At 47.7% G+C, this 27,231-nt stretch overlaps 1 protein-coding gene across 1 annotated transcript in view; it reads left to right on the forward strand.

The window, feature by feature from the left end:
• Window positions 1-212: 212 nt before the first annotated feature.
• The window catches only part of SCD5 (stearoyl-CoA desaturase 5), a 189,291-nt gene continuing 162,272 nt past the window's right edge, over window positions 213-27,231 (forward strand). The window contains exon 1 of the mRNA XM_066232542.1: window positions 213-726. Within this exon, the coding sequence (XP_066088639.1) occupies window positions 495-726 (232 nt within the window). The 5' untranslated portion in view covers window positions 213-494. The remainder of the gene's footprint in view (window positions 727-27,231) is intronic.

Below are 27,231 nucleotides of genomic sequence, written 5' to 3' on the forward strand. Positions count from 1 at the left end.
CACCCAATCTTGGGCCCAGGCTGCCAATCGCCCGCCCAGCGGGCTCCCCGGCCGGCCCTGGAGAGCCAGGGCCGCGGGGTCCAGGGGCGTCTTTCTCTTTAAGAGCCCCACGGGCGACCGTGATTGGCTGTAGCTATGCAGGTCTTTCTTCCTTCGGAGCACGCCTCCCCCGCCGCTCTCCCGGCGCTCGGTCCTCCCCTGCTCCCCCGCGCCCCGCCCGCCCCTCGCGCTCGCCCCTCTTCCTCGCAACTGAGTTCAGCCCCGGCAGCGGCATGGATGATACGCCCGCAGCAGACGCTGGGCTCCCAGGTTTGCATCCTTAGGCCACACTGAACGCCTGGGGAGAAGGAACCAGAGAAGGAACGGGGAGGCGGGACGGGAGGTGTGGAGATCCCCTCTAAAAGGCAAAGCCCCCGCCCCCACCGGGGAGATCGGCGCCGGCAGAGCACTGCCCGCCTGCTGCCGCCGCCGCCGGCGCCTACCTCTTCCCAGCCATGCCAGGCCGGGCCGCCGACCGGGGGCAGGTCCCCTTCTCCAAAACCGCGGAGGAAAGCCGTGCAAGGGTCGAGGGCTCGGAGGGCGGCGGCGGCCAGGAGAGGCCGGGCGCACGCGAGCAGCGGCAGAACATCGTTTGGAGGAACGTCGTCCTGATGAGCCTGCTCCACTTGGCGGCTGTGTATTCCCTGGTGCTCATCCCCAAAGCCAAGCCGCTCACACTGCTCTGGGGTAAGTCCCGCGACGCCCCCTACGCCCCGGGCACCGTGGCGAGGCCGCGCTGGAGCGCGCGGAGTCGTGGGTCGGCTGCCAGCGGTGCGGACCCCTCCTCTCGCTTTCCCCCAGGCGTCCCGGTCCCCTTGGCCTGCAGTTGCCCACCCTTTGGGATAGGCAGGTATTTCCATCCAGGTATTTTCAACTTCTGCCTCCCCGGCTGTCTGCCCGAGTAAGGCCATTGGTCTGCTCCCCGACGGAGAGCTGGAGTCCTGCGGCGCCACTGTTGTGCGCAGAGAGACGCACCTGGGGGGACGCTGGGCACCTGCCGAACCCGGCTGTGAGCCGGAGAAGACGGGCGGGCCGATTGTGTCGCCGGTGCGGGTCCCAGGGGCTCTCCTATCTGCTGCTTTTCAGCTTCTCAGTGTCCTCCACGGGACACGGCGCTTGGGGCCGGGTTAAGGACAAGAAAGGAAGTGGAGGGGGGTGGAGAGATCGGGCCCAGGAACACTGATTTCGCGCACGAGATGGAAGAAACCAGTACCGTTCCTAGCCCCTTCAAAGCCCAAATTATCAGCCCACCACTGTGATCTTCTATGCCCAGTTGCGCTTCTCTGGTCCCAGAAGTTTCTTGGCGAGCCCAACGAGCTCAAGTTGAGAGCGCTGTGTCCCCAGCACTAAGCTCCGATTGTGGCCAGGCAGAGCCCCCTCCAGGCCCTGTACCCTCTTGGCTCCCGCCGCACCTGTAGCTCTTCTGCCACCCACCTTCATAGCACCCCGACCTCTGCCGCAGGGGAGGGAGCCCAGGAGTGGATCCCCCCAACTCCTCCCACTTCCCAGGACCCCAGGGGCTCATCGCCTGCTCTATGTGACTTTAATCATTGACCTATGAATCACCTGGAAGAACCCCTAGCCCCAGAAACTGGTTTTGGCCTCGGTCACCATAGAGGCAGTAGCCGGGACAAAAGGCGCAGGCATTGATATCCTGGACTGAAACTGACCAGGTACTCCAAAAAGCTTTTTCAGATCGTTCCTGAGATCACCAAGGAACGGGGGCAAGAGAAATACAACCTACTTTTATTTCCAGAGGGGAAGAGGAGGAAAGAAATAAGAAGACCTCTTTCTGCCAAGCTTCTTATTTGACATAGTGCCAACTTCAAATGCTGAGGTTGATAATGGATGGGGCCACTCGGGTTCCAAGCCTTTCCTTGAAATCCTGCAGTCCCTGCTCTTGGGAGCAAACCAATATAGACCGTGGGGGCTTCTTAGGGGGTGTGTGGCTGAGGGAGGGATGCAGAGTTGAAAAATGGTGAGGGGGCAGGAGTCCTAGAGAATCCTGAAGCCTTTTAAAGTCTGCTAAAAGCTTTGGGTAACCCCCTGCTCAGGTCTCCCCTTCAATTCTCTGTCCTTTTCACCCTGCTGTTTGTTTTGCCTTGGTTTAATTTTGGTCGATCTTTCTTCTTATCTCCAAATGACTAAACTCTGAGATGTCTAGCCATGAATTCATGAACACACTTCTACCCTGCCAGCCAAAGCCTTTATTGCCCCCAAGCTTCCACGGAGCCCCCTCACTCCCCCTCCAGGGGCAGTACTGGTGGGCTTTAGAGCCCACCTACCTCCAGGAGACTGGGGCTTAGCCTGAGGGCTGGTGTCAGAGAGAGCTCAGAATTGAGCACTTAAGATATTACCTTACATGTCTGGGGCTCTGCAGGGTCCACGGGCTCGGCTCCTTACAGCCACTGAACCCCATTACTCTGGCACCCCAACAGGAGCCACAAGGACAGGGCCTTCTCTAGGCTTGCTAAGGCACCTCTGCCCTATCCAGGCTGCTCTCGGTGGTGAAGACAGAATCTTTGTTCTGAAAGACCTTAGCCAGAGGACACCTCCCTTGGCCCCAAACTTTCTGGGCAAAGTCAACACAGTAAAGGAATCTGGTTTCCTCTTTGTGGGTGATGTTGCCAAACCCCATCCTTGTACCTCCCTGTGTACTCTTCTGCTTTAGCTACTTTCGTCAGCTCCGTTCTCTTAATCTTGGTTCTCTCCCTCCCTGTGCTTCATTGCATTCCTTAAAAAGGAAAAAAAAAAAAAAAAAAAAAAAAAGAAAGAGAAAGAAAGAAGAAAGAAAAAGAGCAGGCAATGGTCAATGTTGTAGTTTCAGGTTTCAAAATTGTGACTTAGAATCATTACAAACAACTGAACCTTGTCTGATGGATAGCATGTGAGAGAAGAGACGAGGGAGAGAGACCAGCTGAGATCTTTGTGCTGCGGCTAGGGTATTTAGGACAGCTGAAGGCTAGGGGCGCCATTGACTCAGGGTTATTTTCAGTGAGAGCTCTGGTGCCTTGACTCACAAATTTCCCCCACTGGATTCCCTCTTCACCCCCTCCCTCACTGGCTCTAGCTAGCTTTAGGCTGAGTTCATGCACCAGTGTGCTGTTCATCCACTTCAGGGACCTAAGTTGTCAAGGAAATAAGCTTAGCCCGTCCATTGCTTGCTGTTCCACCCCCCAGGTAAGGTTGCCCTGGAAACAAGAGGCATCCATGCGGTTCACCTAGCAGAGGGTGGGTTAGGTGTGCAATGCATGGAGAGTAATTTGCATGGTGGAAAAATGTCTACTATGAAAGATCCATCAAGTTGTTCAGTCCAACCTCCTCCACTGTCTGTGTTCCCCTTCCCCAACCTTTTCATGACTGTCCTTGGGGCTAGAGCAAGTTGTTTGCCTTATCTTGCAGTGTTCTGAGTGGGCAGGCTTAGAATGGAATGTACTTGGTGCCTACAGGTCCTGAGGGATGAGTTTATGAGTTTCAAGGACAGAATGCAAACTCCAACTGCAGGAATAATCTTCACCTGAAGGCTTGAGCTCATGAAAGTGCCTGCTTTGAGGATTTTGGCCCGAGGGGCAGCTAGTCCATGGCCTGAATCTCAAGATGAGTAGAACAGAGGAGTAAGGACAGTATTTATTTATTTTTTTTTTAGGTGAGAGAAGGGGAGATAGTGAGGCAGATTCCTGCATGCGCAACCATCAGGATCCACCTGGCAACCCCATCTGGGGCCAATGCTCGAGTATGGAGCTATTTTTAATGCTTGAGGCTGATGTGCTCCAACCAAGCTATACTCAGCGGCCGGGGCCATGCTCAAACCAATTGAACCACTGGCTGTGGGAGGCGAAGAGAGAGAGAAGGGGGTGAGGGAAGAAGTAGATGGTCACTTCTCCTGTGTGCCCTGACTGGGAATTGAACCTGGGACATCCACATGCCAGGTCAACACTCTACCACTGAGCCGAAGGCCAGGGTCAAGGAGCAGCAGTCATGGTATCAAAATAGAATTCCTGGGATTCCTTCCCAGGCCTTCTGGTAGTTGGTTTCCAGAAATGTCAGGGACTTTTCTGCTTTCTCTCAAAATGTCATCCGCATCTTGGTCAGGGGTAAAGGCAGTATATCATGGTGACATCATACGTTTTTTCCCTTGATGAGACAACTTCAGTGGCAGTACCAGGCATGCAAAGCGGTGATTTGCTCCCTTCTTCCATCCTGCCTGGCATAAACGTAACTGTTGTTGAGCTGATACAGGATTCTCTGGCATCCTAGTTGCTGGTACAGCTGGACCATTCTGAGTGGGATTCAGCCTTTGGGGAGGAAGCTGAGAGGTGCAGGGATTAACAAACCAGTCTGGTGGCAGGGAGGGTCAGGAGAGGCTGAAATTTAGAAAGTGCTGGTCCATCAGTCAAATTCTGGCAGGTTCTGAGAGTTGCCCAAAGATGAGCTGTCTTCTGTCTGCCATCAGGTAACCTGTAGCCACCATTTGGGATGGTCCCAATATCTGGTGGGTTGTGCTGCTTTCTGCATCAAGTCCCTAAGGTTGTTGAGGAGCCCAAGAACGTGTGGCCATGGACGTCTGTCTTACCTCCCGGTTTTTCAAGGTGAGCAGGCTTGAGAGAGAGAGATCTGAATGTGAATCCCTGCTCCCTTACGTAGCATCTGCATGGCCGTGGAGTCTCTAAACTTCAACTTCCTCACATGTAATGGGTATATTCACACTACTTGTTCATCAAGTTGTCAGAATTAAATTAGATAATATGTGTAGATCACGTAACACAGTGCCTGACCCTTGGTGGTGCACAGTAATTGTAAGTTGCCATTACTGTTATTGGTCCTAATACTGGCTGGTTTTTTTTTAGTAGAAGGGAAAAAGGTTCTCTTGCAGCACAATACGTTCTACAGAGCTGCCACAGTACTTGATTTCATTGCTTCCCTTGCATGGAAAATACTGCATTGGCTTTGGAAACAAGGGTTCTTTCTCATAGTCCCCAAAATGAAATGAATACAATCTCTCCTGTTCTTCCTCCCTCCCCCATTCCCTTCTCTTTCCTTCTATTTTCCTCCAAAAAGCCACTATTTTGTAGATAAGAGTTATTTTGTTCAACTGACAACTCACCTGGTCTTTAGTGTTTTCCTTTAGGGACAGTTATAGTAGAAACAGGGACAAATCATTTCTCTAAATCTTTTAGGGTCTCTGTTTTGAACTCCCCCCTCCCACTCCTTATCTCTATGATTCCTCTTTAGAAAAAATCTTTAATTCTCAAACTACTAAAAAACTGAAAAATGTAAATGAATCTTTCTTTTAAATCTTTAATTACCAGCCCATTGTTGCAACTTTTGCATTTTTAATAAATAGCCAAGAAGTAAAAGCCTTACCTAAGGCTGGAGTGCAGTAAAACCTACAGAGTCAAGTGTGCTTTTGCTGGCTTGACAATCCCAGCGTGTATAAATTTAGGTTGAGGTTATCATTGTTAGCTCAGTTTTCTCTAAAGCTGGTCAAGGTCACTGCATACTGCACTGTGGTTATGACATGAGAAACAGTGCAGCACAGGAGAGACCAGAGCTGGAATCCTGGCATTGCCACTTAGCTCAACTTTACACATGTCCCTTTCCAATATGTCAGCCCAAGGATCCTTGTCTGAGAAATGGGGACGATAACACCAAGCTGAAAGTTTTTTTAAGAACTAAGGTATATAGCTCTGGCTGGTTTGCTCAATGATAGAGCATGGCCTGGTGTGTGGAAGTCCTGGGTTTGATTCCCAGTCAGGGCACACAGGAGAAGTGACCATCTGCTTCTGTACTGCTCCTCCTCCCCTTCCTCTCTCTGTCTCTTCTTCTCCTGCAGCCATGGCCTGATTGGTTTGAGAGAGTTGGCTCCAGGTGCTCAGGATGGCTCTGTGGCCTTTGCCTCAGGTGCTGAAGTTGGCTTGGTTGCTGAGCAACGGAGCAATGGCTCCAGATGGGCAGAGCATCACCCTTTAAGGGGCTTGCCAGGTGGATCCTTGTCAGGGTGCATACAGGAGTCTGACTGTCTGCCTCTACTCCTCTCACTAAATTAAAAAAAGAAAAAAAAAGAACTAAGGCATATAATAAAGACTGCCAGACTGGCCGGGTAACTCAGTAGGTTAGAACATCAGAACATAGTCCTGATAAGTCAAGGTTGCGAGTTCAATCTCTGGTCAGGGCACATACAAGAGTCAATCAGGGCCCTGGCCGGTTGGCTCAGTGGTAGAGCGTCGGCCTGGCGTGCAGAAGTCCTGGGTTCGATTCCCGGCTAGGGCACACAGGAGAAGCGCCCATCTGCTTCTCCACCCCTCCCCCTCTCCTTCCTCTCTGTCTCTCTCTTCCCCTCCCGCAGCCGAGGCTCCATTGGAGCAAAGATGGCCCGGGCGCTGGGGATGGCTCCTTGGCCTCTGCCCCAGGTGCTCGAGTGGCTCTGGTTGCGACAGAGCGACGCCCCGGAGGGGCAGAGCATCGCCCCCTGGTGGGCGTGCCGGGTGGATCCCTGTTGGGCGCATGTGGGAGTCTCTCTCACTGTCTCTCCCCGTTCCCAGCTTCAAAGAAATACAAAAAAAAAAAAAAAAAAAAAAAAAAGAGTCAATCAGATGTGTAAGTGGAACAATACCACTGATATTTCTCTCTCTCTCTCTCTTTCTCTCTCTAAAATCAATAAATTTAAAAAAGTTTTTTTTTTAAAAATGGCCTACCAGAGAGTAGACACTCAGTGCTCTGTATTGTTACTGTATCCCATGCTGAAGGCCTACGCCGGGACCTGCACTGTGTCTGTGGGCTGTCTGAGACTTGTAGTGCTGGTGGTTCGCATGGAAGGCACAGCCTTTAAGCCCAAAGATTTGCTCGTGACTTTGCTATAACGCTTTAGTTCTTGCCTTATCTAGTTCTGTGTGTTGTATAAAATTGTAATAATTGTTTGGAAAAGCTATTGATGGATTTACAAAAGAGTGACAGAGCCATGATGGTTTCTTTAAGGTTTAACAGAAGACAACATTGTCTTTGGGTGGCACTGTTCTTGTTTGATGTTCTGTAGTGTCTGGTGTGCAGTCTGTGCGTCCCTCTGCTGCAACGAGTCTTTGCCTCCGCTCTGGGGTTAAGAGCATGGGCTTCGAAGTCAGAGGATCTGAGTTCCAGGCCCACCCCCTCAAATTTGGCCTTTGGCAGACAATTCCCTTTCCCTAATCTCAGACTCCTCAACTGCACCATGAGGACAACAGCAGCACAGCCGGCTGATGGAGGGAAATGAAACTGTTAAGCCTAATCCGGAGGGACTTGAAACATTGAAGACACGAACAAAATTTGTCGATTCCACACCAGAGCTTTATTGTCTAGCTTGGCCAAGCGGCGGCAACTCTAACAGAAATCTGAGGGAGAGCGCTGGCCCTTTGTTCTACCTAGTTTTTATAGTTTTGTAAGTGGGAAGTACAGAAGCAAAAATTGCAATTAGGGTTTCTTTATCATTATTGGTTTTAGTCATATGCCCTTTAACATGATAGGACCATGTTCAATTTGCAAGCCATACATCATTTTAGAGAAAACAAAATTTACAAGTCAACACAATGGTAGAAAGATGTCTCTTTACATATTAAAAGGCATTCCTATATTTTCTAGTGTTTATCCACCATCTCTCTGTCCAGAGTCACACACATTAACCACATGCATCACATGGGAGAGGTAGTTTCCGTGGGGACAAATGCCTGCAAATGGCTCATTACTATAAGAAAAGGTTTATTTTGGCTTTTCTCTTCCTGCACCTGGCTAGCCATTCATCCCTTTCCCCACAGGTGTAGTGGAATGTCAGGGAATCCATGTTTTCCTCCCCTTTGCATTTACAATACAATGCCAAAGGCCATCCTGGTTTTATGCCAATCACACAGTACAGAGATTATTTACAAAATTTCTTTGCACACCTTAACCCACATTAATAAAATGTTCTTCAAGCCCCTTAAACTATTAATATTGATTCTGTAGCTTTTGGTATTTTACAACACCTGCGGGTGAGGTGGCGCAGTGGCTCCTCAGGGCTCCTCGAAACAATAAAGAAGTTGCTCAGGAAGCTGGCACAGTCTCTGCTAGCCCTTGCGCCTCAGTCACGCAATCCCTCAGGGCTTCCCGTGCTGCCTTCCCGCCATTTCTCTCATCCTCTGGAGGCTGAGACTCCTTCCAGACTGACTCCTGGTTGTCAGAAAGCCCCGGTTAATGGTAAAGGCTGCTGGTCTCTGACTTATTTTTCCTGGCAATGGATTGGTGGCCATAACAGTAGGTTCCAGATGTCCTTCTTCATAAATGCCTGTCAATTGTTTATTGTGTGTGAGTGGCCATAAGAGAGATCCTTACAACTGTGAGGATATGTGCAGTGTGGATGAAAAAAGAAAGACGGGGCCTCGAACTAACCCTGACAAGTTTAGATGAGCCTGCACAGTGGCCTTGCAAACTCAGAACCCTAAAGTAAACACTCAGGATGGTCTAAATCAAACCTTTCTAGCTAAAAGCAGTTTATGGTGGGCGGTCATGTCCTAGGGACGTGTTCTCTCTCAACAAAGGTCAATCCTTACTTTTACTCTGTGTGTCTGTTATCTTTTGCATCTAAGATAATTTAATCACATGCCTTTGGAATGTAAGGATCATCTTCCTTCTCCATCAGGCCAGACACCCCCCCAGAGCAGGAACCAATAGACCCCTCTTTGTTATTGTTATGTGAGGCATTCACTGTTAACTGTCTTGTTCCTGCTCATGTAAAAGAAGCTTCAGCATACACACTTTCACTTTTTATCCAATCCCAGAGATCTCCCTGCTTTTGCTTTCTCCGCCTCCCTAACCTGTCACCAGTCAATTTCATGTAGCCCCTTGCATCTTTGATTCTGATGTATAAAATAAGTGGTGAAACCGCCATTTTCTGGAGCAATTTCTCAATTTGTTGAGACTTTGCTTCGTGGCAGTTGTTGACAGTTTGGCTCAAACAAACTCATAGAACATTCTTACAGGTTTGAACGTTGTTTTAAGTGGATAGCAGTCTCATTCATTCATCCACTAATTCATTCATTTCTTCCATTTCAATGAATGTCGGAAAGTGGCCACACATCAGAATCACTTAGGGAAACTTTAAAGTTTTCAGAAGCCTGGGCCCTCTCCCAGATGTACTGAATTGGAATCACTAGGAGTGATGTCCTGGCTTTTTTTTTTAAAAAAACCGTTCAGGTATTTCTGATGCACAAGTGGGTAAGAATCATGGTTTAATTTTCTTGTTCAAGAATATGTTACTTGCCTGGCCTGCGGTGGTGCAGTGGATCAAGTGTCGACCTGGAACGTTGAGGTTGCTGGTTTGAAACTCTGGGCTTGCCGGGTCAAGGCACATAGGAGAAGCAATCAATGAACAACTAAAGTGAAGCAACTATGACCTCTCTCTCTCTCTCCCTCCCTCCCTCTCTCTCTAAAATCAATAAATAAAATACACACACACACACAAAAATGTTACTTGCCCATTACCTGCTGGGCCTGGCACCATCCCTTACTGGGCACGCAGGGGCCAGTTGGAGAGGCAGGCAGGCTGGCAGGCACACAGGTGGTAACCACTAAGGCAGCGTTAGTTACAAAGCACCAGCTCGGGGAGTGGAGGGAGCAGTCTCCAGCAGAGGAAGGAGCCAGCTGAGCCTGGCGGGACACCCTTGGCTGGCTGGTCCGAGGGCTTGGGGGTGATGGTATTGTAGCCTCAGGGAACAGTGTGGGCACAGCTCCTGAGGGGAGAGACAGAGCAGGGTGGTTCAGGGACCGATGGTTCAGCCAGGCTGGAGGTGACCAGGCCCCAGATTGAGGGCCGGAAGATTCAGCAGTATGGGGAGGAGATCAGGCTTGTGCAGATGCTGGTGTTGGTCAAATAAGTTTGTAAATATGACACATGTTTGCTCGCTTATAGTTTGCATTGGATGTGGGGGACAGGCTGTAAGCAGGCAGGGTCGTTATAGCCTAAGGCTTAGTTTTAGGACTAAGCCTTTCCTACCCTTTTAATACTAAGATCTTCTCAACACTAAGCTTTCCCCCTCACGCTTGACTGTTGCATGATGTGGGATGATGCACTCTTATGAGGAATCCCATTTTACCTCAGATGGGTGACTTTGTATCAGAAACTTCCTTATTTGTATATTGGATTAAAGGTTTTGATTTCTATACTATAAAATGGAACGGAGGAGCCCATGCTGGAAGAGAGCAGAGAAAGGCCACGTGGAGGAGAGGAGAAGCAGCTAAGATGGCAGAGTGCTGAAGGAGAAGCCAGTTTGTGCAGAGAGAAGGAGATGGGGAACAGAGGTGAATAAGGCTGGTGAGGTAGAACCTTTGATTCAGGAAACTTGAATAAGTCACTGGCTTTGGGTAGCCCTGAATGGAAAGGGAAGTGTTTTCGCACTGTGTGTATTTCTTGCTTGCTGAGTGCAAGCTAGGATTAAAGCTAATGACACACCAGTTCTTGGCTCTGTTGTTTCATTACCGTCTGTCCGAATCAAATGCGAACCTGCCTGGGCCAGGCGACTATGATGGTGGCCGTGGCTACTGGCTTTACAACTGGCCTCAACCTCTCACCTCCTCCTCTCAGGCAATCCCACACCAACGATGTCTATTATGACAGATTGGCCTGGAGCCCAATTTCTAGACCAGACACTCGTTGGAGGGATGAGTGTGAGTCTGAAGTTTTTCAGGAGAGACACTGGGGCAAATACGTTGGAACTTGACCTCTCAGGCTAAGAATAATATTTCATTGGGCATTTGATGTCCAAGACTCAAGAACTGTTCTGGGACTAAAATAAATAGTGAAATGTCCCAAAGGTTTTAATAGTACCCGAATTCCAGGCCCAGAATGCCCTCCTCCTTCCCGTTTCTTCCTCTGTTGTCCGCTTTATCCTGTGTTTCTAAAAGGCATGTGTGTGTGGTGGGGGGGAGGGGATGCATGTAGGGTGTTGGTATCTCATCTCCTCCCCGGAACTTGGATTTAAACAGCTGGTTCTCACTAGCCCACATTTCAGGCATGGTCAGTTCTGCTCCCCGTTTCCTCGGCTGTTGGGGTCACTGTAGGGTCTGGTGCTTAGCAGGAAAGGGTGGAGGACTCTTTGGGTCCCAGCGGTCTGTGGTTCGTGGGCCAGCAGCATCAGTCTCACCTGGGAGCTTGTCAGAAATACTCTCAGACCCCATCCTGGACCTCCTGAATCAGTGCCTGAGTTTAATAAGATCTCCAGATGATTTATCTACGTGCTAAAGTTCGAGTTGCTCTCCCCAGCCCGCTGTCCAACCTCAGGCCCACAGTTCAGAGAAGCTGGAGAGGACTGGGATCTGTCAGCTCTTCCGTTTTCTTTGTAGTGGCCGCTCCCCCTGAACCTCCCTTCCTATCCTCTGCCTCCCTGTGACTTATTTAGAACGTGCCGTGCAGGGATCTGCTTCCCTTGCCAACAAAAGGCTGTTGCTAGAACCTTTCAGCTGGAGCAGCAATGTTTAATTCATGGGCTAGAAAATTAATTTTATTCTCATAAATAGATCTGGGGAAAAATAACAGGGCAGCTCTGCGCATGGCCCTTGGGAATTTAGCTTGTCTGTTTAACCGATGAACCGGTCAAGGTGAGGACGCCTTGAGGAGGGCCGCCCTCGACAGGATTGTGGAGCTAATTGCATCAGTTAGGATGGTTTCAGCTGCAGGTGGCACAGACCTCAACTTCAGAGGCTTAAAGGACAGGGAAGGTTTCTAATGCCACTGATAAGAAATACTGAGGTTGGCCACTGCTGGGATGACTCAGTAATGCCACCAAAGAGCAGGTTTCATTTCTGCCCTGGTGCCCTTGGTGACTTTAGTTTTTCCTCCTGGTCACCGGGTGGCCGTCAGAGTTCCAGGCAGCATGTGAAGGTACAGCAATGTTGTACAGAAGAGGAGAGAGGCTGCCCTGTGGTCTCATTTCATCGAGGAGAAAAATCTTTCCTGGGTGCCTCATGGCTGATGTCTCCTCAAGTCTCACTTGTGGGATGATGGATGTCTCAAGTCCCTTGTTAATCCAATCTCCGGCAAGGGATTCAGCCTGGTCTGGGTGGCCCCTGGGTCGCATTGGAAGGGGGTTGGGCAAAGAGCCAGACAAAAGCCAGGCTTGCTCCAGGGAAGCGAGGGCAGGGCTGCTGGGACCACAGCCCCTCTGCGCCACGAGCTTCCTCTGCCCCTCTCATTTGGGGCACCTCCAGTTCCCTGGAAAGACTCTGGTTTCATTTTGCACAGTGCTCTCCCCTCTACTCTCTACCCCCTGTGCTTGTCCCTGATCCTGCTGGCCTTACAGTGAGTTGTGGTGTCTGCCTTCTCCACAGAGCTTGGAGCTCTGTGATGGCATTTCTGCCTTCCTAGCACCTGGCACACAGCCTCTGTGTAACATACAGTGTTGGGCAAATTTATTTATTTATTTTAAAAAAATTTTTATTAATTTTAATGGGTGACATCAATAAATCAGGGTACATATATTCAAAGAAAACATGTTCAGGTTATCTTGTCATTCAATTATGTTGCATACCCATCACCCAAAGTTAGATTGTCCTCCATCACCTTCTATCTAGTTTTCTTTGTGCCCCTCCCCCTCCCCCTTTCCCTCCTTCCCTCCCCCTGCCCCCCCCCCCCCGTAACCACCACACTCTTGTCCATGTCTCTTAGTCTTGTTTTTATGTCCCACCAATGTGTGGAATCCTGCAGTTCTTGTGTTTTTTTTTTCTGATTTACTTATTTCACTCCATATAATGTTATCAATATCCCACCATTTTGTTGTAAGTGATCCGATGTCATCATTTCTTATGGCTGAGTAGTATACCATAGTTTATATGTGCCACATCTTCTTTATCCAGTCTTCTATTTTTTTTTTTACAGTGATTAAAGCCTTTAAGCAAACTCTTGGCCAATACAGCAAGAATCCATAAAAGAGTAGTGTCCTTAACAAGTTCACCAAGTCCAAGTTGGCCCCAACACCATGCCAAATCCCTGATAAATGCAACCCAACCCCAGTTCAGTCTGTTAGGAGCTGTCCCAAGGAGCAGGAGTCCAAGAAAAGTCCACATCCAGGAAAAGTCCGCATGACACTGGAATTGTTGTCACCATTCTATACTTTGCAGCTCATGTCCAAGTCTCAATGACTGCTGCTTCTAGCTGGTAATGATTCAGGTAGACTGGAAAAGCCATCTGCAGCATGTGTGGAGAGATGAGACCAGGTTGCTTTTCCCTGGAGTTCTGTGACTGTGGCTTGGTAAAGAGAACCTTGGGATACACTAAGCTGGGTGGCAAAGGTAGATTCATAATAGAAGTTGGCAAAAGGGGGAAGGAGAGCTCTAAATTAGGAGTAGGTTGTTGGGCGAATTTATGAAGAAATAAATGAATGAATGAGTTTAATCACTGTGTGGCCTTCCTTTTTTTTTTAATTCATTTTAGAGAGGAGAGAGAGAGAGAGAAAGAGAGAGAGAGAAGGGGGGAGGAGCAGGAAGTATTAACTTCCATATGTGCCTTGACCAGGGAAGCCCAGGGTCCCGAACTGGCAACCTCAGTCTTCCAGGTTGACACTTTATCCACTGTGCCACCGCAGGTCAGGCCATATATAGCCTTTCTTCCTAAGGCGGCTATTTTCAACTAGTGTGTTGCAAGAATTTTTAAAACATGCAAGACCTGACTATTGAGTCAGGGGCTTTGACCTCTTTTCCCTTAGACTATCGAATAAAAAAGTGATAGCAAACATAACAATAGCAATCTGTCATGAATGAATCAAAATTTCAAAATTATACCTTTTTTTGAGAGCAAGAAAGAGAGACAAGAAGCATCAACTTGTAGTCGCGGCCCTTTAGTTGTTCATTGATTGCTTCTCATATGTGCCTTGACCATGGGAGTCAAGCCGAGCCAGTGGCCCCTTGCTCAAGCCAGCGACCTTGGGCTTAAGCCAGCAACATTTGGACTCAAACCAGTGACCTCAGAGTTTTGAACCTGGGACTTCAGTGTCCCAGGTCAACGCTCTATCCACTATGCCACCGCTGGTCAGGCTATACCTATTTTTTTTTTGTCAGATAGGCAAAAGATGTATTTTTTGGTGTGCTGCAGAATTTTAGTTACTAGTTTTTGTGTGCCAAGAGATGAAAAAGGTGGTAAATTGTTGTCCTAAGGGAAGTTTGCCTTTTCTCTCTGAACTTAAAAAAAAAATTTTTTTTTTCTTATAGAACTTTCCATGTGGTTTGGGGAAAAGAGTTGGAGAGTGAGAAGCCTTTGTCAGTGCCCCAGACACTGGCATGTCCCTCTGCCCCTGTGTTCTCCCAGTGTGTCACCCTGACCTCCAGGGCGCGCTGTTGCCCTGGTGGGTTTTCTCGGACCAGCGTGGGGCTGGAGAAGGTTGCCGTGAGCACAGGGAACGGGAAAGCGAGTGACTTAGAATGTCTTGACCAAGGTTTTCCCTGGTGATGCAGTTTTCCCAAACTGATAAATCATGGCGCAGTGGATAAAGCATCGACCTGGAAATGCTGAGGTCGCTGGTTCAAAACCCTGGGCTTGCCTGGTCAAGGCACATATGGGAGTTGATGCTTCCAGCTCCTCCCCCCTTCTCTCTGTCTCTCTCTCTCCTCTCTAAAAATGAATAAATAAAATTAAAAAAAAAATGATCGTAGCCAAACTGATAAATCATTTTTTTAGTTGGTAATTTTCTTCATCTTTCAGGTGACACAGAACCTCTGTGATGAAGTCACAGTCATATTGCTGTTCCCTGGCCTCAAATTTTACTTTGTGGGGCATTTAAAGGTCCACTTCACCTCACCCAGTAGGTACTATTTATTTGCACAAACAACCTAGAAGGAAGCATTTTACTTAGGAGGTTGCTAACTATGTGATCAGGGAAACCAAACAATAGGTTTTAGCTAGAGAGTATGGAAGACTGTAATTTAAAGTGCAAACATGGGGAACATGTGTAGAGCAGGATTGTAGTGTAGACATTTCTGTAAAACCTTCAAGTAAAGTGTCTACTTAGGGTAAGTGCTTATTTGATGTCCTTGTGGATGGTTGTTGGGTGGCTTGTGTTAGGAGTCAGTCATTACTCTCCATATATGTAGGTGACACTGATGTGGTAGTCAGTCTTCCAGATTATGGAAGTTTTCTGAGAGTGTCTTTGAAATGGGGAGGAGGGGGAGATCAGATACCAATGGCCTTGGAAATGAAACTAGACAAGAATAGAGTTTAGAACGCAGGTAAGGCCCTGGCCGGTTGGCTCAGAGGTAGAGCATTGGCCGGGCAGGTGGATGTCCCAGGTTTGATTCCTAGTCAGGGCATACAGGAGAAGCACCCATCTGCTTCTTCAGCCCTTCCCCTCCTGTCTCTCTCTTTCTCTCTCTCTCTCTCTCTCTCCCTTTCCTACTGCCATGGCTTGTTCGATTCAAGCACATCAGCCCCAGGCAGTAAGGATAGTTCCGTAGAGCCTTGCCTCAGGCACTAAAATTGGCTCCGTTGCGAGCATGGCCTCAGGCAGAGCATCGGTCCCAGACGGAGGTTGCCAGGTGGATCCCAGTTGAGGTGCATGTAGGAGTCTATCTCCCCTCCTTTCACTTGGAAAAGAAGAAAAAAAATAATTAAATTAATTTTCTTCTGGTATTACTGCCTGTTAGATGACTATCATCATACACTAACAGTTTGACTATGTTGGTTTTAGCTTGATTCCCTGAAAGGTCAATGGCTTATAAATGCAACCTGTGACCCAAGGGGCAAGGCCACCTACAATAGCATCCTCCTCCTCCTCCACAGAAAGCACTTATTAAGCAAGCAGTTCATTACTTATGGTCCTGAGCCAGGCATTATGTAAAAAATCAAAGACCCAGTCTTGACCCTCCTCGCTTTCATATCTCAAAGGAACAGCTGTGATGTGCCTCCAGTACTGTCACCAACAGAGTGTCCTCTCAGCATGGGGAGATAATGAAAAGTACTTTTCTTAAAAGTTCCATGTGTGCAATTAGAAATGAATTTCTAAAATTTAATTATCTCATGGAATAGCTTTTCAATCCACTCTTCTAAAAATGTGTTGAATAGAAGCTTTTGCAGATGGTTACAGGAAGCTCATCTCTGTTCTCAGCCTTGGACTCACTTGAATATCCCCAAAAGCATCTGTTTTGCCCTGGGGTCTCTATAAGCAAAAGGAGATATTTATTAGCCAGTGTGAATAATGCCTGTATATCTTCCCCCTACCAGCTCCTCCCACCCCCCACCAAATCCATCGTGTTTGGCTCAGTAGCTCTTGAAAAGTGGGTGAGTCATTTTTGAGCTTTACTCAAATTACTCCCGAGTCTTGACTCCATCTGGAGCTCTGGAAAGAATTAAGTCCCTATCCTCTGAGAAGAGTATAGATTAGACATGAGCCTAAATTTGGCATAGCTCCCATGAGGGTTAGACTAAATCACAGTTACTAGAGCTAATACTCCCTCATGCACAGAGCTGGTATTCAATCCGAAGTCACCACTGTGGCTCTGTCAGTTGTTAAAATATTGGCTAGCTGGTGCCTTTCAAGATACTCCTGGAATTCCCAACAACCCAGGAGCTAAAGGGCTGATCAGCTGCAAGACTTAAATCCACGTCGGTTCTGATGGGTTTTAATTGTCCGGTGCCCGTGGGTTGTCAGATACTTTTAATATTATTCTGCATATGCATCTTCTTGTTGTCACTTGAGCCATATAATCCTCGCTTCTCCTTCACAGTTTTCGGATTGAATGAGAACTTTTAAAAAAAGTCAATCTGTCATTCTGGCTTAAATCTCTATCCCCAAACCCATGTAAGGAAAGGTATTGGAGTCTCATTTCAATTCTGAGCTTTTAGGTAACTCACCTATCCTAATAAAAACTCCTTTGGTGATAGAGGCAGTGTATGTCTGAAAGGTGATTTTAATTTTCAGGCTTATAATTGCCTTTTTATAAGATTTCCCCTTGAAAGAGTAGGTGTTAATTTTATCATCAGAAAAAAAAATGACATTGTAAAAATAAGATTGTAAAGTTATTTCCTTACGGTGTTAGGAGCTGGGAGGACGAGGTGTGAAGCATGGCCCCAAAAACTCAGCTGGAACTCTTCGCTCAAGCCTCCTGGCCCCTAATGTTGTAGATCAGGGGTCCCCAAACTACGGCCTGCGGGCCACATGCGGCCCCCTGAGGCCATTTATCCGGCCCCTGCCGCACTTCCGGAAGGGGCACCTCTTTCATTGGTGGTCAGTGAGAGGAGTATAGTTCCCATTGAAATACTGGTCAGTTTGTTGATTGAAATTTACTTGTTCTTTATTTTAAATATTGTATTTGTTCCCGTTTTTTGTTTTTTGTTTTTTTACTTTAAAATAAGATATGTGCAGTGTGCATAGGGATTTGTTCATAGGTTTTTTTTTATAGTCCGGCCCTCCAGTGGTCTGAGGGACAGTGAACTGGCCCCCTGTGTAAAAAGTTTGGGGACCCCTGTTGTAGATGGTGTCTAGGCTGTCCCAGACATAGTCCAGGGTCAGTGCCACCCAAACCCCATCAAGGCTTGCTACAGGGAATTGTTTTCAGTGGTGGGAAATTTCAAACATATACAAAAGTAAAGAATGTAGTCTGTACTCTTCTACACCCTCCGCTCACCTGGGATTTTTTTCTTTGTAACTTTTTACTTTGATATATCATTTCAGACACATAGGACAGTTGTAAGAATAATATAGGGAACTCGTATACACGCTACCCAGACTAAGTAATTTACATCTTATCCTATTTGCTTTATCATATTTTATGTATATGTATATGCATATGTGTGTATTGTTTTTTATGAGCTCATTTGGGAATGAGTTGGAGACACCACAGCCTCTTATCTCTAAATGTTGCAGTACGTATTTTCTAAAAATAAGAATAGGACCACAGTAAAGTTACTAAAACCAGAAGTTTAACCTTGATAGTTGTGAATAGTCAAATGTTACCAGGTATAATGGCTAAGTCATGGGTCTCCAAACTACGCCCCCGCTGCCGCATGCGGCCCCCTGAGGCCATTTATCCGGCCCCCTGCTGCACTTCCGGAAGGGGCACCTCTTTCATTGGTGGTCAGTGAGAGGAGCATAGTTCCCATTGAAATACTGGTCAGTTTGTTGATTGAAATTTACTTGTTCTTTATTTTAAATATTGTATTTGTTCCCGTTTTGTTTTTTTCCTCTAAAATAAGATATGTGCAGTGTGCTTAGGGGTTTGTTCATAGTTTTTTTTATAGTCCGGCCCTCCAACGGTCTGAGGGACAGTGAACTGGCCCCCTGTGTAAAAAGTTTAGGGACCCCTGGGCTAAGTCCTTTTTAGCCTTTTTCCTCCCCTTTTAAATTAGGCTGAAGCAAATTCCGGACAACTGCATTTGTAAATACCCACGTATTGAGCATCAGTTGGGATAACTCTGGCTACATCCTGCAATGGAAAACATCAGCGACCACCATTCCCCTACCTACCACCTCTAGCTCTTTAGGGAAAACAGCTTTGACAGGCTCTTTTCCAAAGTGGAGAGGGGTTGAAAGTAAGAAGCAGGCGTAGGTGATGAACAACGTAGCCCCTCCCTGCACGGCCAGTGTGCTGTTTGCGTTGGAGTCCTCAGTTGCTCCTCGAGTGTGCAGTTCAGTGGCTCTACCCAGAGCTACAGATAGGGAACCTCTGCGGGCGGGACCCAGGATCACCATTTAACAGGTACTCCAGGTGACTCTTATACCTTGTGGGTTGGTAGGTAGCCTGGGAGCGAAGCTGTGTCCCCAGCAGCTTAACATCATGTCACCAACTCAGATTTGTTGAATGACTCTGTTATATTGCCTGAAATTCCACCGGCATGAGATGCTTTGGGTTGATAGAGGCAGCACTTTTGGCCTGTAAATAGCTGTGGGGACTCCCCTTAATAGGAATCCACCTGTTCTTGTAAATTGCTTTCTGCACACAGTGTCTTCTAATACAGGCTGATACCTGAGGGGGGAGGGTGTTTCACTGGAGGGAGACAGGGAAAGCGAAGGACCTAGAGTGGTTTGTAGGGGTGGAGCAAGCTTGTTTTCTGGGGGGTGGGAGAGGCACTTGTATCACCCCTTAGATGCCTGGAGGAAAGGCTGTTCAGAAGAGATGAACAAACAAACAAACAAACACAAAGCTCCAGGAAAGCCTCCTTCGCCCTAGGCAGAAAGCACTGATGTGAGGACTGAAGTAGGTGCTGCAGCTGCCGGTCCAGCCAGTCCAGCGGCTGTAGGCTCCCTATGAGGACCCCAGCCTGTCCCGGCGGAGGGCTCTGTACCCCGCCCTTCCTCTCAATGACACCTTCCTCTCAATGACAGAAGCCAGCAGGGCTCCCCTGAGGAAGGCTGACTGAGCCCAAGACCTAAGCCAGCACCAACTCTGGCTAGACACTAGGAGCAGTGATCATTAATTCCCTCCCAGAAGAGCTGTGTGCCTTGGTGCTGTAAGTCTGCTGTAAACCCAGACATGGAGATATGTATGACCCTGTAAATTCAGACATAGAGCTATGTCTGGGTCCTTTCGATTTGCTTATTATAAATATGGAGATTGATGGAGTCCTGCTCCAAGGCCGCTTTCATCTCTCAGAGAGAGTACCTTTCAATCATCTTCAGCTACTGAATAGCAGACACTTCTCAGATCAGTCATGCCCCTGCTTCTTGGGTGGCTGGAGACAGTATAGCTCTGCTTGGGACAAGGCACATTTTAGAGGGCATCCTGGACCAGGTTCCTCTGCCCCGGGGGATACAAGGGCCCTTTGCAAATGTTTCTGACCCTACAACAGTGATAACGGGGTGGGGGTGGGGGTGGGGAGTCACCAGGCTCTAGGTGTCACCCATGCCTGGAGGGGCCGCAGAAGGCTCATCCTAACTTGCACGCTGTCAACATGACCACGTGACCAAGGAGGTCCTACTGGCTGGAGCGGTAACTGGCCGGTGACCACCCTCACCTAAGACAGTGCTCCAGGTGGGAACTTCAGCTCCCCCTGCTGTTAGATCTTCCCTTGTGTTCCCTGGAAAGGAGACTTACACTCCCAAGTTCTTTTTAATTCTAGCTGAGTGGCTGTCCAGCCAGAGCTGGTGCTGGCTTAGATCTGGGGCTCAGTCAGCCTTCCTCCCGCGAGCCTGCCGGCCTTCTGTCACTCAGTCTTGAGAGAGTGTGAGGAGGAAGGGGCAGCAGAGAGCCTTGCACACCTGGCCAGCCTGTGTGTGTCCTCGCAGGGAGGAAGAAATGCAAAGCACTATCGGCAGAGCTCGCCTTGGCCATGTCCCAGACCGCCGGAGGTGTGGGAGCAGCCCAGGAGAAGCGGAGGTTCAAGCTGGCCTCACAGGGGCCCCTGGGGCTGTCAGGAGCTTCTTCAGTCTAAAGCCTGGAGGGAAAATTTTGGACTTATACAAATTTTTGCCGATCAGTTATAGTGCTAATCTCCCAAGTTTCTCCCTGGCCAGGGCCATTTCTAGTGGATCTTAATTGGGTTTCTGAATAAAAAGTATTTTAAAGTGCAAAAGCAGAGGATTTCTAAGGTGTACTTTCCCCACCTGGCTGGAGACCGGCTGGCTAAGAGGTTTAGATGTCCAATTAAATTCCATTAGTGTGAGCCAGGTGCAGGGAACACACAGGCGAGAAAGCTATCACTCCTACCCAGAAGATGGCCAGTTATGATTCAGTGTAATGAAGGCCAAGACAGAAGGAGACCTGAGGGGCAGGACTCCCCTCAGAGGGGAAGGGGCGTTGTGATTCTTCTACACAGCAAGAACCGTGTGGAGTAGTAACAGAGCTGTGTCTTAACTGCAGTTCCAAACAAAACTTTGCAAACAAAATTATTTTATAACTAACTTAGAGGGGAAACTTGACTCTGTAAATCATTTGGTGGCAAAATTCGACCTAAACTATTTCTCCTATGTAGTCTGAATATCCACATGAATGTGTTGGATGATGGACCCACTATGGGCAACACTGTAATGCACGGACACTGTGCGGTCTCTCTGAGGTCTGTATTTTGAAGCGCATCTAACCCTAAGGTTTGATATAAGGGGCTGAGGACTTGATCTGCTATCACCTGTATTTTGCATTTGAGGACGCAGAGTGCAAGGAACACTCATTGGCCCAAGATCACAGGACAGCCAGGGCTTGCACAACGATCCTGACTCTTGAGCCCTGCCGGGCACCCTTGGGCGACTACCTTGAGAAGCATGGGCTCCCTGCACAGCAGTGACCTGGGCACTCGATGTGTGGGCAGTCCTGGAGAGGGGACGGGCTGGCATAGAGAGTGCTGCCCATGGAGGCGGCCCTGCTGGCCGCTATCTGCCTTCCGGGTGGACAGGGGCGGTGTGTCAGTCTCTCTCCCTGGCCTGGACTCAGCCACTCTCACTCTGATGGTAGTCAGGTTTTATTTAAGAAGCAATGATGATTTTATGCCTCCCTGTCTGCGAGATCTGTAACCTTGTCAGAAAGCCACTCCTCGGTCATTTCTCACCGCGCCATTTCCCATTTCTTTTTTCTCTTCACATCTTATTCTCATCACTGACTTCTGGTCCGTAACCCCTAAGGTCTCCTAGACCAGTGGGAAAGATGTACTTGTAAATAATTCTGGCGTTTTGTAGGTTGGAGCCAGGGTCACCCTATGTGTAGGCAAGACATCAGTAGTCAACAGTGAGAGATGATTTTAAGGACGTGGGCCTTAAACGACCCTCACGTTGCCTCCTTCAGCTGGCCTGGCCTTTGCAGCTGGGGTAGATGCTTTCAGGGGGTCACGAGCTCCCTGAAATAGATTTTTGCACATGGTATTTTTATGCCCTCGGATTCTCAGTGAAGACTGTCTTTATTTATTTAAATTTATTTAAAAAGTTTTAACATACAACTTTGTTTGTATAGAAATTAAATTTCATGGGGTGACGTTGGTCACAGGAACACATAGGTTTCAAGTGAACATCTCCATAGCATATGAACTATTCATTGAGTTGTGTGCCCATCACCCAAAGTCAAAACACTTTCTCACCATTTATTTTGCCCCCTTTACTGCCCTTGCTCCCACCGCTCCTCTGGCAACCACTTCACTTTTATCTATGTCCATGAGTCTCAGTTTTCTATCCCACCTGTGTGTGAGACCATGTAGTTCCTAGCTTTTTCTGATTTACTTCTTTTACTTAGCATAAAGGTTAAGCACTGCTGGTCTGGAAGAAACCACATTAAGCATGCCCACATTCCCTGAAAGGATAAACAGTAAGTGAGTATTCATTAATACTATATGTTACCATCCATTATCCCTCAGTGGATCTAGAGTCAATATAGTCACCTTCAGGCTTTATTTAGTGGATGGGATGATTAAGCTTTGATGAGATGAAGGGAAAACTTAGGAGCTTCTGGATTCAGTAGGTCTTTATAGAGTAGGTCTTCAGGTAGCCCCCCAAGTGAGGGATCCTCAAAGATTGTGGGGCAATCCAGGGACCAAAAAAAACAGGGGTGTCTTTCATCTTTTTACTTAATGTACAATTTTTTCATGGTGTCCTTGTCAGGAGGGGAGTGGTAATGGTGCCTCTGAGGGCCTTTCCCTGCCTCTGCTCCGCTGGCTGAACACTGGTGATAGAAATCCTGAGGGCCCAGTGTATTCGTCATCTGCTGCTGCTGTAACAAACTGTCACAAAGTTAGTGACTTAATAGCAACACAAATTTATCACCTTGCAGTTCTATAGTTTAAAAGTCCAGCCCAGGTCTCCCTGGGTTAAAATCAAAGTAAGTGTAGACAGGTCTATATTCCCTTCAGGTAGCTTGAGGGAAGGATCTATTTCTTTGCTATTTTCAACTTCTAGAGGCTGCCGGTAGTCCTTGGCTCATGGCCCCTCCCTCCACCTTCAAAGCCAGTAATAGTCAAGTCCTCACATGGCATTACCCTGCTCTTCTCTTTGTTGTTTTTTTTATTTTTTTATTTTTTTTATTTTTTTATTTTTATTTACAGAGACAGAGAGATAGTCAGAGAGAGGGACAGACAGGGACAGACAGATAGGAACGGAGAGAAATGAGAAGCATCAATCATTAGTTTTTCGTTGTGACACCTTAGTTGTTCATTGATTGCTTTCTCATATGTGCCTTGACCGTGGGCCTTAAGCAGAGCGAGTAACCCCTTGCTCGAGCCAGCGACCTTGGGTCCAAGCTGGTGAGCTCTGTCTGCTCAAACCAGATGAGCCCGCGCTCAAGCTGGCAACTTTGGGGTCTCGAACTTGGGTCCTCCACATCCCAGTCCAACGCTCTATCCACTGCGCCACCTCCTGGTCAGGCCTCTTCTCTTCTCTTCTGCTTCTCTTCCACTTTTTTTTTTTTTTTTTACTGAGACAGAGAGAGGGATAGATAGGGACAGACAGTCAGGAAGTAAGGAATAGAGAGAGAAGCATCAATCATCAGTTTTTCATTGTGACATCTTAGTTATTGATTGATTGCTTTCTCATACGTGCCTTGACTGAGGGCCATCAGCAGACCGAGTAACCCCTTGCTCAAGCCAGCGACCTTGGGTCCAAGCTGGTGAGTTCTGCTCAAACCAGATGAGCCCGCACTCAAGCTGGCGACCTCGGGGTCTCGAACCTGGGTCCCCCACATCCCAGTCTGATGCTCTGTCAATTGCGCCACCACCTGGTCAGGCTGGAGTTTAGATTTTTGGGGGACAGAGGTGTGGGGAATTGGTTGTAAGCTGACAGTCTGCCCAACTCCCCACCTCACTTGCCTGATTAGGTTGCAAAAGGTTGTTAAGCTGTGGTGCTGGATTGTTTACACTACCCCCCATGTTCCCCAGAAAGACTGGAGGCAAGTTTCTTCTATCCTTTGTTTGGTATAAAGTTAAGATGATATGTATGGTGTGGGTTTTCTGCACTTGGTAAAATTCTTGGGTTGCCTTGGAAATATGATCAGAGACCACTGATTTGCTAATAGCCTCACTTTGCCCTATAAATAAAACAAGATGCGGTTTTTTGGTGTGCTTTGTTCTTGCCAGCAGCAATTACAGGGCCCTCCCGACCCCATTTTTTTTTTTTTTTTTAATTTACAGAGACAGAGAGTCAGAGAGTGAGGGATAAATAGGGACAGACAGACAGGAATGGAAAGAGATGAGAAGCATCAATCATTAATTTTTCATTGCAGCACCTTAGTTGTTCATTGATTGCTTTCTCATATGTGCCTTGACTGAGGGCCATCAGCAGACCGAGTAACCCCTTGCTTGAGCCAGCGACCTTGGGTCCAGGCTGGTGAGCTCTGCTCAAACCAGATGAGCCCGCACTCAAGCTGGCGACCTCGGGGTCTCGAACCTGGGTCCTCTGCATCCCAGTCTGACACTCTATCCACTGTGCCACCGTCTGGTCAGGCACTGACCCCGTATTTTCTTGATTCAGTGTATCTGTAATTTTCTTAATTCCACACTGTTCCCACTTCGGACCTGGAATTACTAGCTTCGCTGGTTTGCGGCATGTGCCCAGATATAAAAATAAATATAGTTACTCTATTATACCATTTCATTAGGGAAATACTGCTCTTTTTCTTAACACATCATTATTATATTTATTATTAACACATCATTATATTATTTTTAGATAAATACACCCAAATAAAATGGATAGAGTTCTCAAAAAGAAGCATGATATTGAAGAATTCTGGAAGTGAGCAAAAGTTAAGTCTAAATAAAATAGGACTTGAAGGCTGACGGGCAGAATTTAGTTTATAGCATTTTCCATCATTAACACTGAACAATACAATTGGATTAGAAACCCATTCATGGAAGCTTCAAGTGATTTTAGTTTAACATTAACAGAAGAAGAAGAACTGGCAGCTATATCCACTGATCGTGGACTGATGATTAAACATAGGGAATTGTCTCTTGAAGCCTTTTGGATTTCTATAAAAGAATATGTGGCAATATCTAAAAAGCTTTGAACATTTTACTACAATTTTCAACATCCTGTTTGGATTTTCTACCCTTAATACAATTGAGAGTAAAAAGAAAGGAATTCTTCAATGTATTGACGAGAAAATATATGCCCAAACATTGAAGAAATCACTAGGACACATCAGGCTCATGTTTCTCATAAACACAAGAATGAAAAAACTTAACACATTTGCCCCGGGACCTGCCGAATTTACTAAATCTTACTAAGAATGTATCTCTATATAAAGAGATAACCTTGCCCTGGCCGGTTGGCTCAGCGGTAGAGCGTCCGCCTGGCGTGCAGGAGTCCCAGGTTCGATTCCCGGCCAGGGCACATAGGAGAAGCGCCCATCTGCTTCTCCACCCCTCCCCCTTTCCTTCCTCTCTGTCTCTCTCTTCCCCTCCCGCAGCCAAGGTTCCATTGGAGCAAAGATGGCCCAGGCACTGAGGACGGCTCTGTGGCCTCTGCCTTAGGTGCTAGAATGGCTCTGGATGCAACAGAGCAATGCCCCGGAGGGGCAGAGCATCGCCCGCTGGTGGGCATGCCGGGTGGATCCTGGTCGGGCGCATGCAGGAGTCTGTCTGACTGCCTCCCCATTTCCAGCTTTGGAAAAATAAATAAATAAATAAATAAAAAGATAACCTTTTTGTCGTTTTTTTAACCCCTCTTTTTTACAAATTCTAAAAAGCATAACTCAAAATATGTAACATAAAAATGTTTTTTAATGTCAGAATAAATTTAATTTTGTCATATTTATTTTGTTTAATTACCATAAAAGCACACTTGGACTTTATATTTTTTTCTTTAATATTTGACTTAATTAGGCCCTGGCCGGTTGGCTCAGCAGTAGAGCATCAGCCTAGCGTGCGGGGGACCCGGGTTCGATTCCCGGCCAGGGCACATAGGAGAAGCACCCATTTGCTTCTCCATCCCCCCCCTCCTTCCTCTCTGTCTCTCTCTTCCCCTCTCGCAGCCGAGGCTCCATTGGAGCAAAGATGGCCCGGGCGCTGGGGATGGCTCCTTGGCCTCTGCCCCAGGCACTAGAGTGGCTCTGGTCGCGGCAGAGCGACGCCCCGGAGGGGCAGAGTATCGCCCCCTGGTGGGCAGAGCGTAGCCCCTGGTGGGCGTGCCGGGTGGATCCCGGTTGGGCGCATGCGGGAGTCTGTCTGACTGTCTCTCCCCGTTTCCAACTTCAGAAAAATACAAAAAAAATATATATATATTTGACTTAATTATTATAACATATTTCTAAAAAATTTGTATAAATATATAGTGCACCTACAATTATTTGTAGAATTTTAAATGCACCCTGACTTCTAAAAGTTTGAGAACCACTGGCTTAAGCTCTTGAAATCATCAGATTACTTTTTTTTTAAAAGATTTTATTCATTTTAGAGAGGGAGGGAGGGAAGGAAGGAGGAAGAAAGGGGAGGAGCAGGAAGCATAAACTTTTTTTTTTTTTTTTTGGTATTTTTCCAAAGCCAGAAACAGGGAGGCAGTCAGACAGACTCCCGCATGCACCCGACCGGGATCCACCTGGCACGCCCACCAGGGGGCGATGTTCTGCCCATCCGGGGCGTCGCTCTGTTGAGACCAGAGCCACTCTAGTGCCTGAGGCAGAGGCCACTGAGCCATCCTCAGCGCCCGGGTCAACTTTGCTCCAATGGAGCCTTGGCTGCTGGAGGGGAAGAGAGAGACAGAGAGGAAGGAGAGGGGGAGGGGTGGAGAAGCAGATGGGTGCTTCTCCTGTGTGCCCTGGCCAAGAATTGAACCCGGGACTCCTGCACACCAGGCCGACGCTCTCCCACTGAGCCAACTGCCCAGGGCCACATAAACTTTTTGTATGTGCCTCAACCAGGCAAGCCTGGGTTATATTTTTGGGGTTTTTTTTTTTGTGTTTCTTTTTACAGAGACAGAGAGAGAGTCAGAGAGAGGGATAGGTAGGGACAGACAGACAGGAATGGAGAGAGATGAGAAGCATCAATCATCAGTTTTTTGTTGCAACACCTTAGTTGTTCATTGATTGCTTTCCCATATGTGCCTTGACCACGGGCCTTCAGCAGACTGAGTAACCCCTTACTCGAGCCAGCGACCTTGGGTCCAAGCTGGTGAGCTCTGTCTGCTCAAACCAGATGAGCCCACGCTCAAGCTGGCGACCTTGGGGTCTCAAACCTGGGTCCTCTACTTTCCAGTCCGACGCTCCATCCACTGCACCACCGTCCGGTCAGGCAAGCCTGGAACTTTGAACCAGCGACCTCAGCATTCCAAGTGGATGCTTTATCCACTGCTTACTTTTTTT

This window comes from Saccopteryx bilineata, chromosome 5 (genome assembly GCF_036850765.1).
Source record: "Saccopteryx bilineata isolate mSacBil1 chromosome 5, mSacBil1_pri_phased_curated, whole genome shotgun sequence".
In the NCBI taxonomy this organism is placed as follows: Eukaryota; Metazoa; Chordata; class Mammalia; order Chiroptera; family Emballonuridae; genus Saccopteryx; species Saccopteryx bilineata.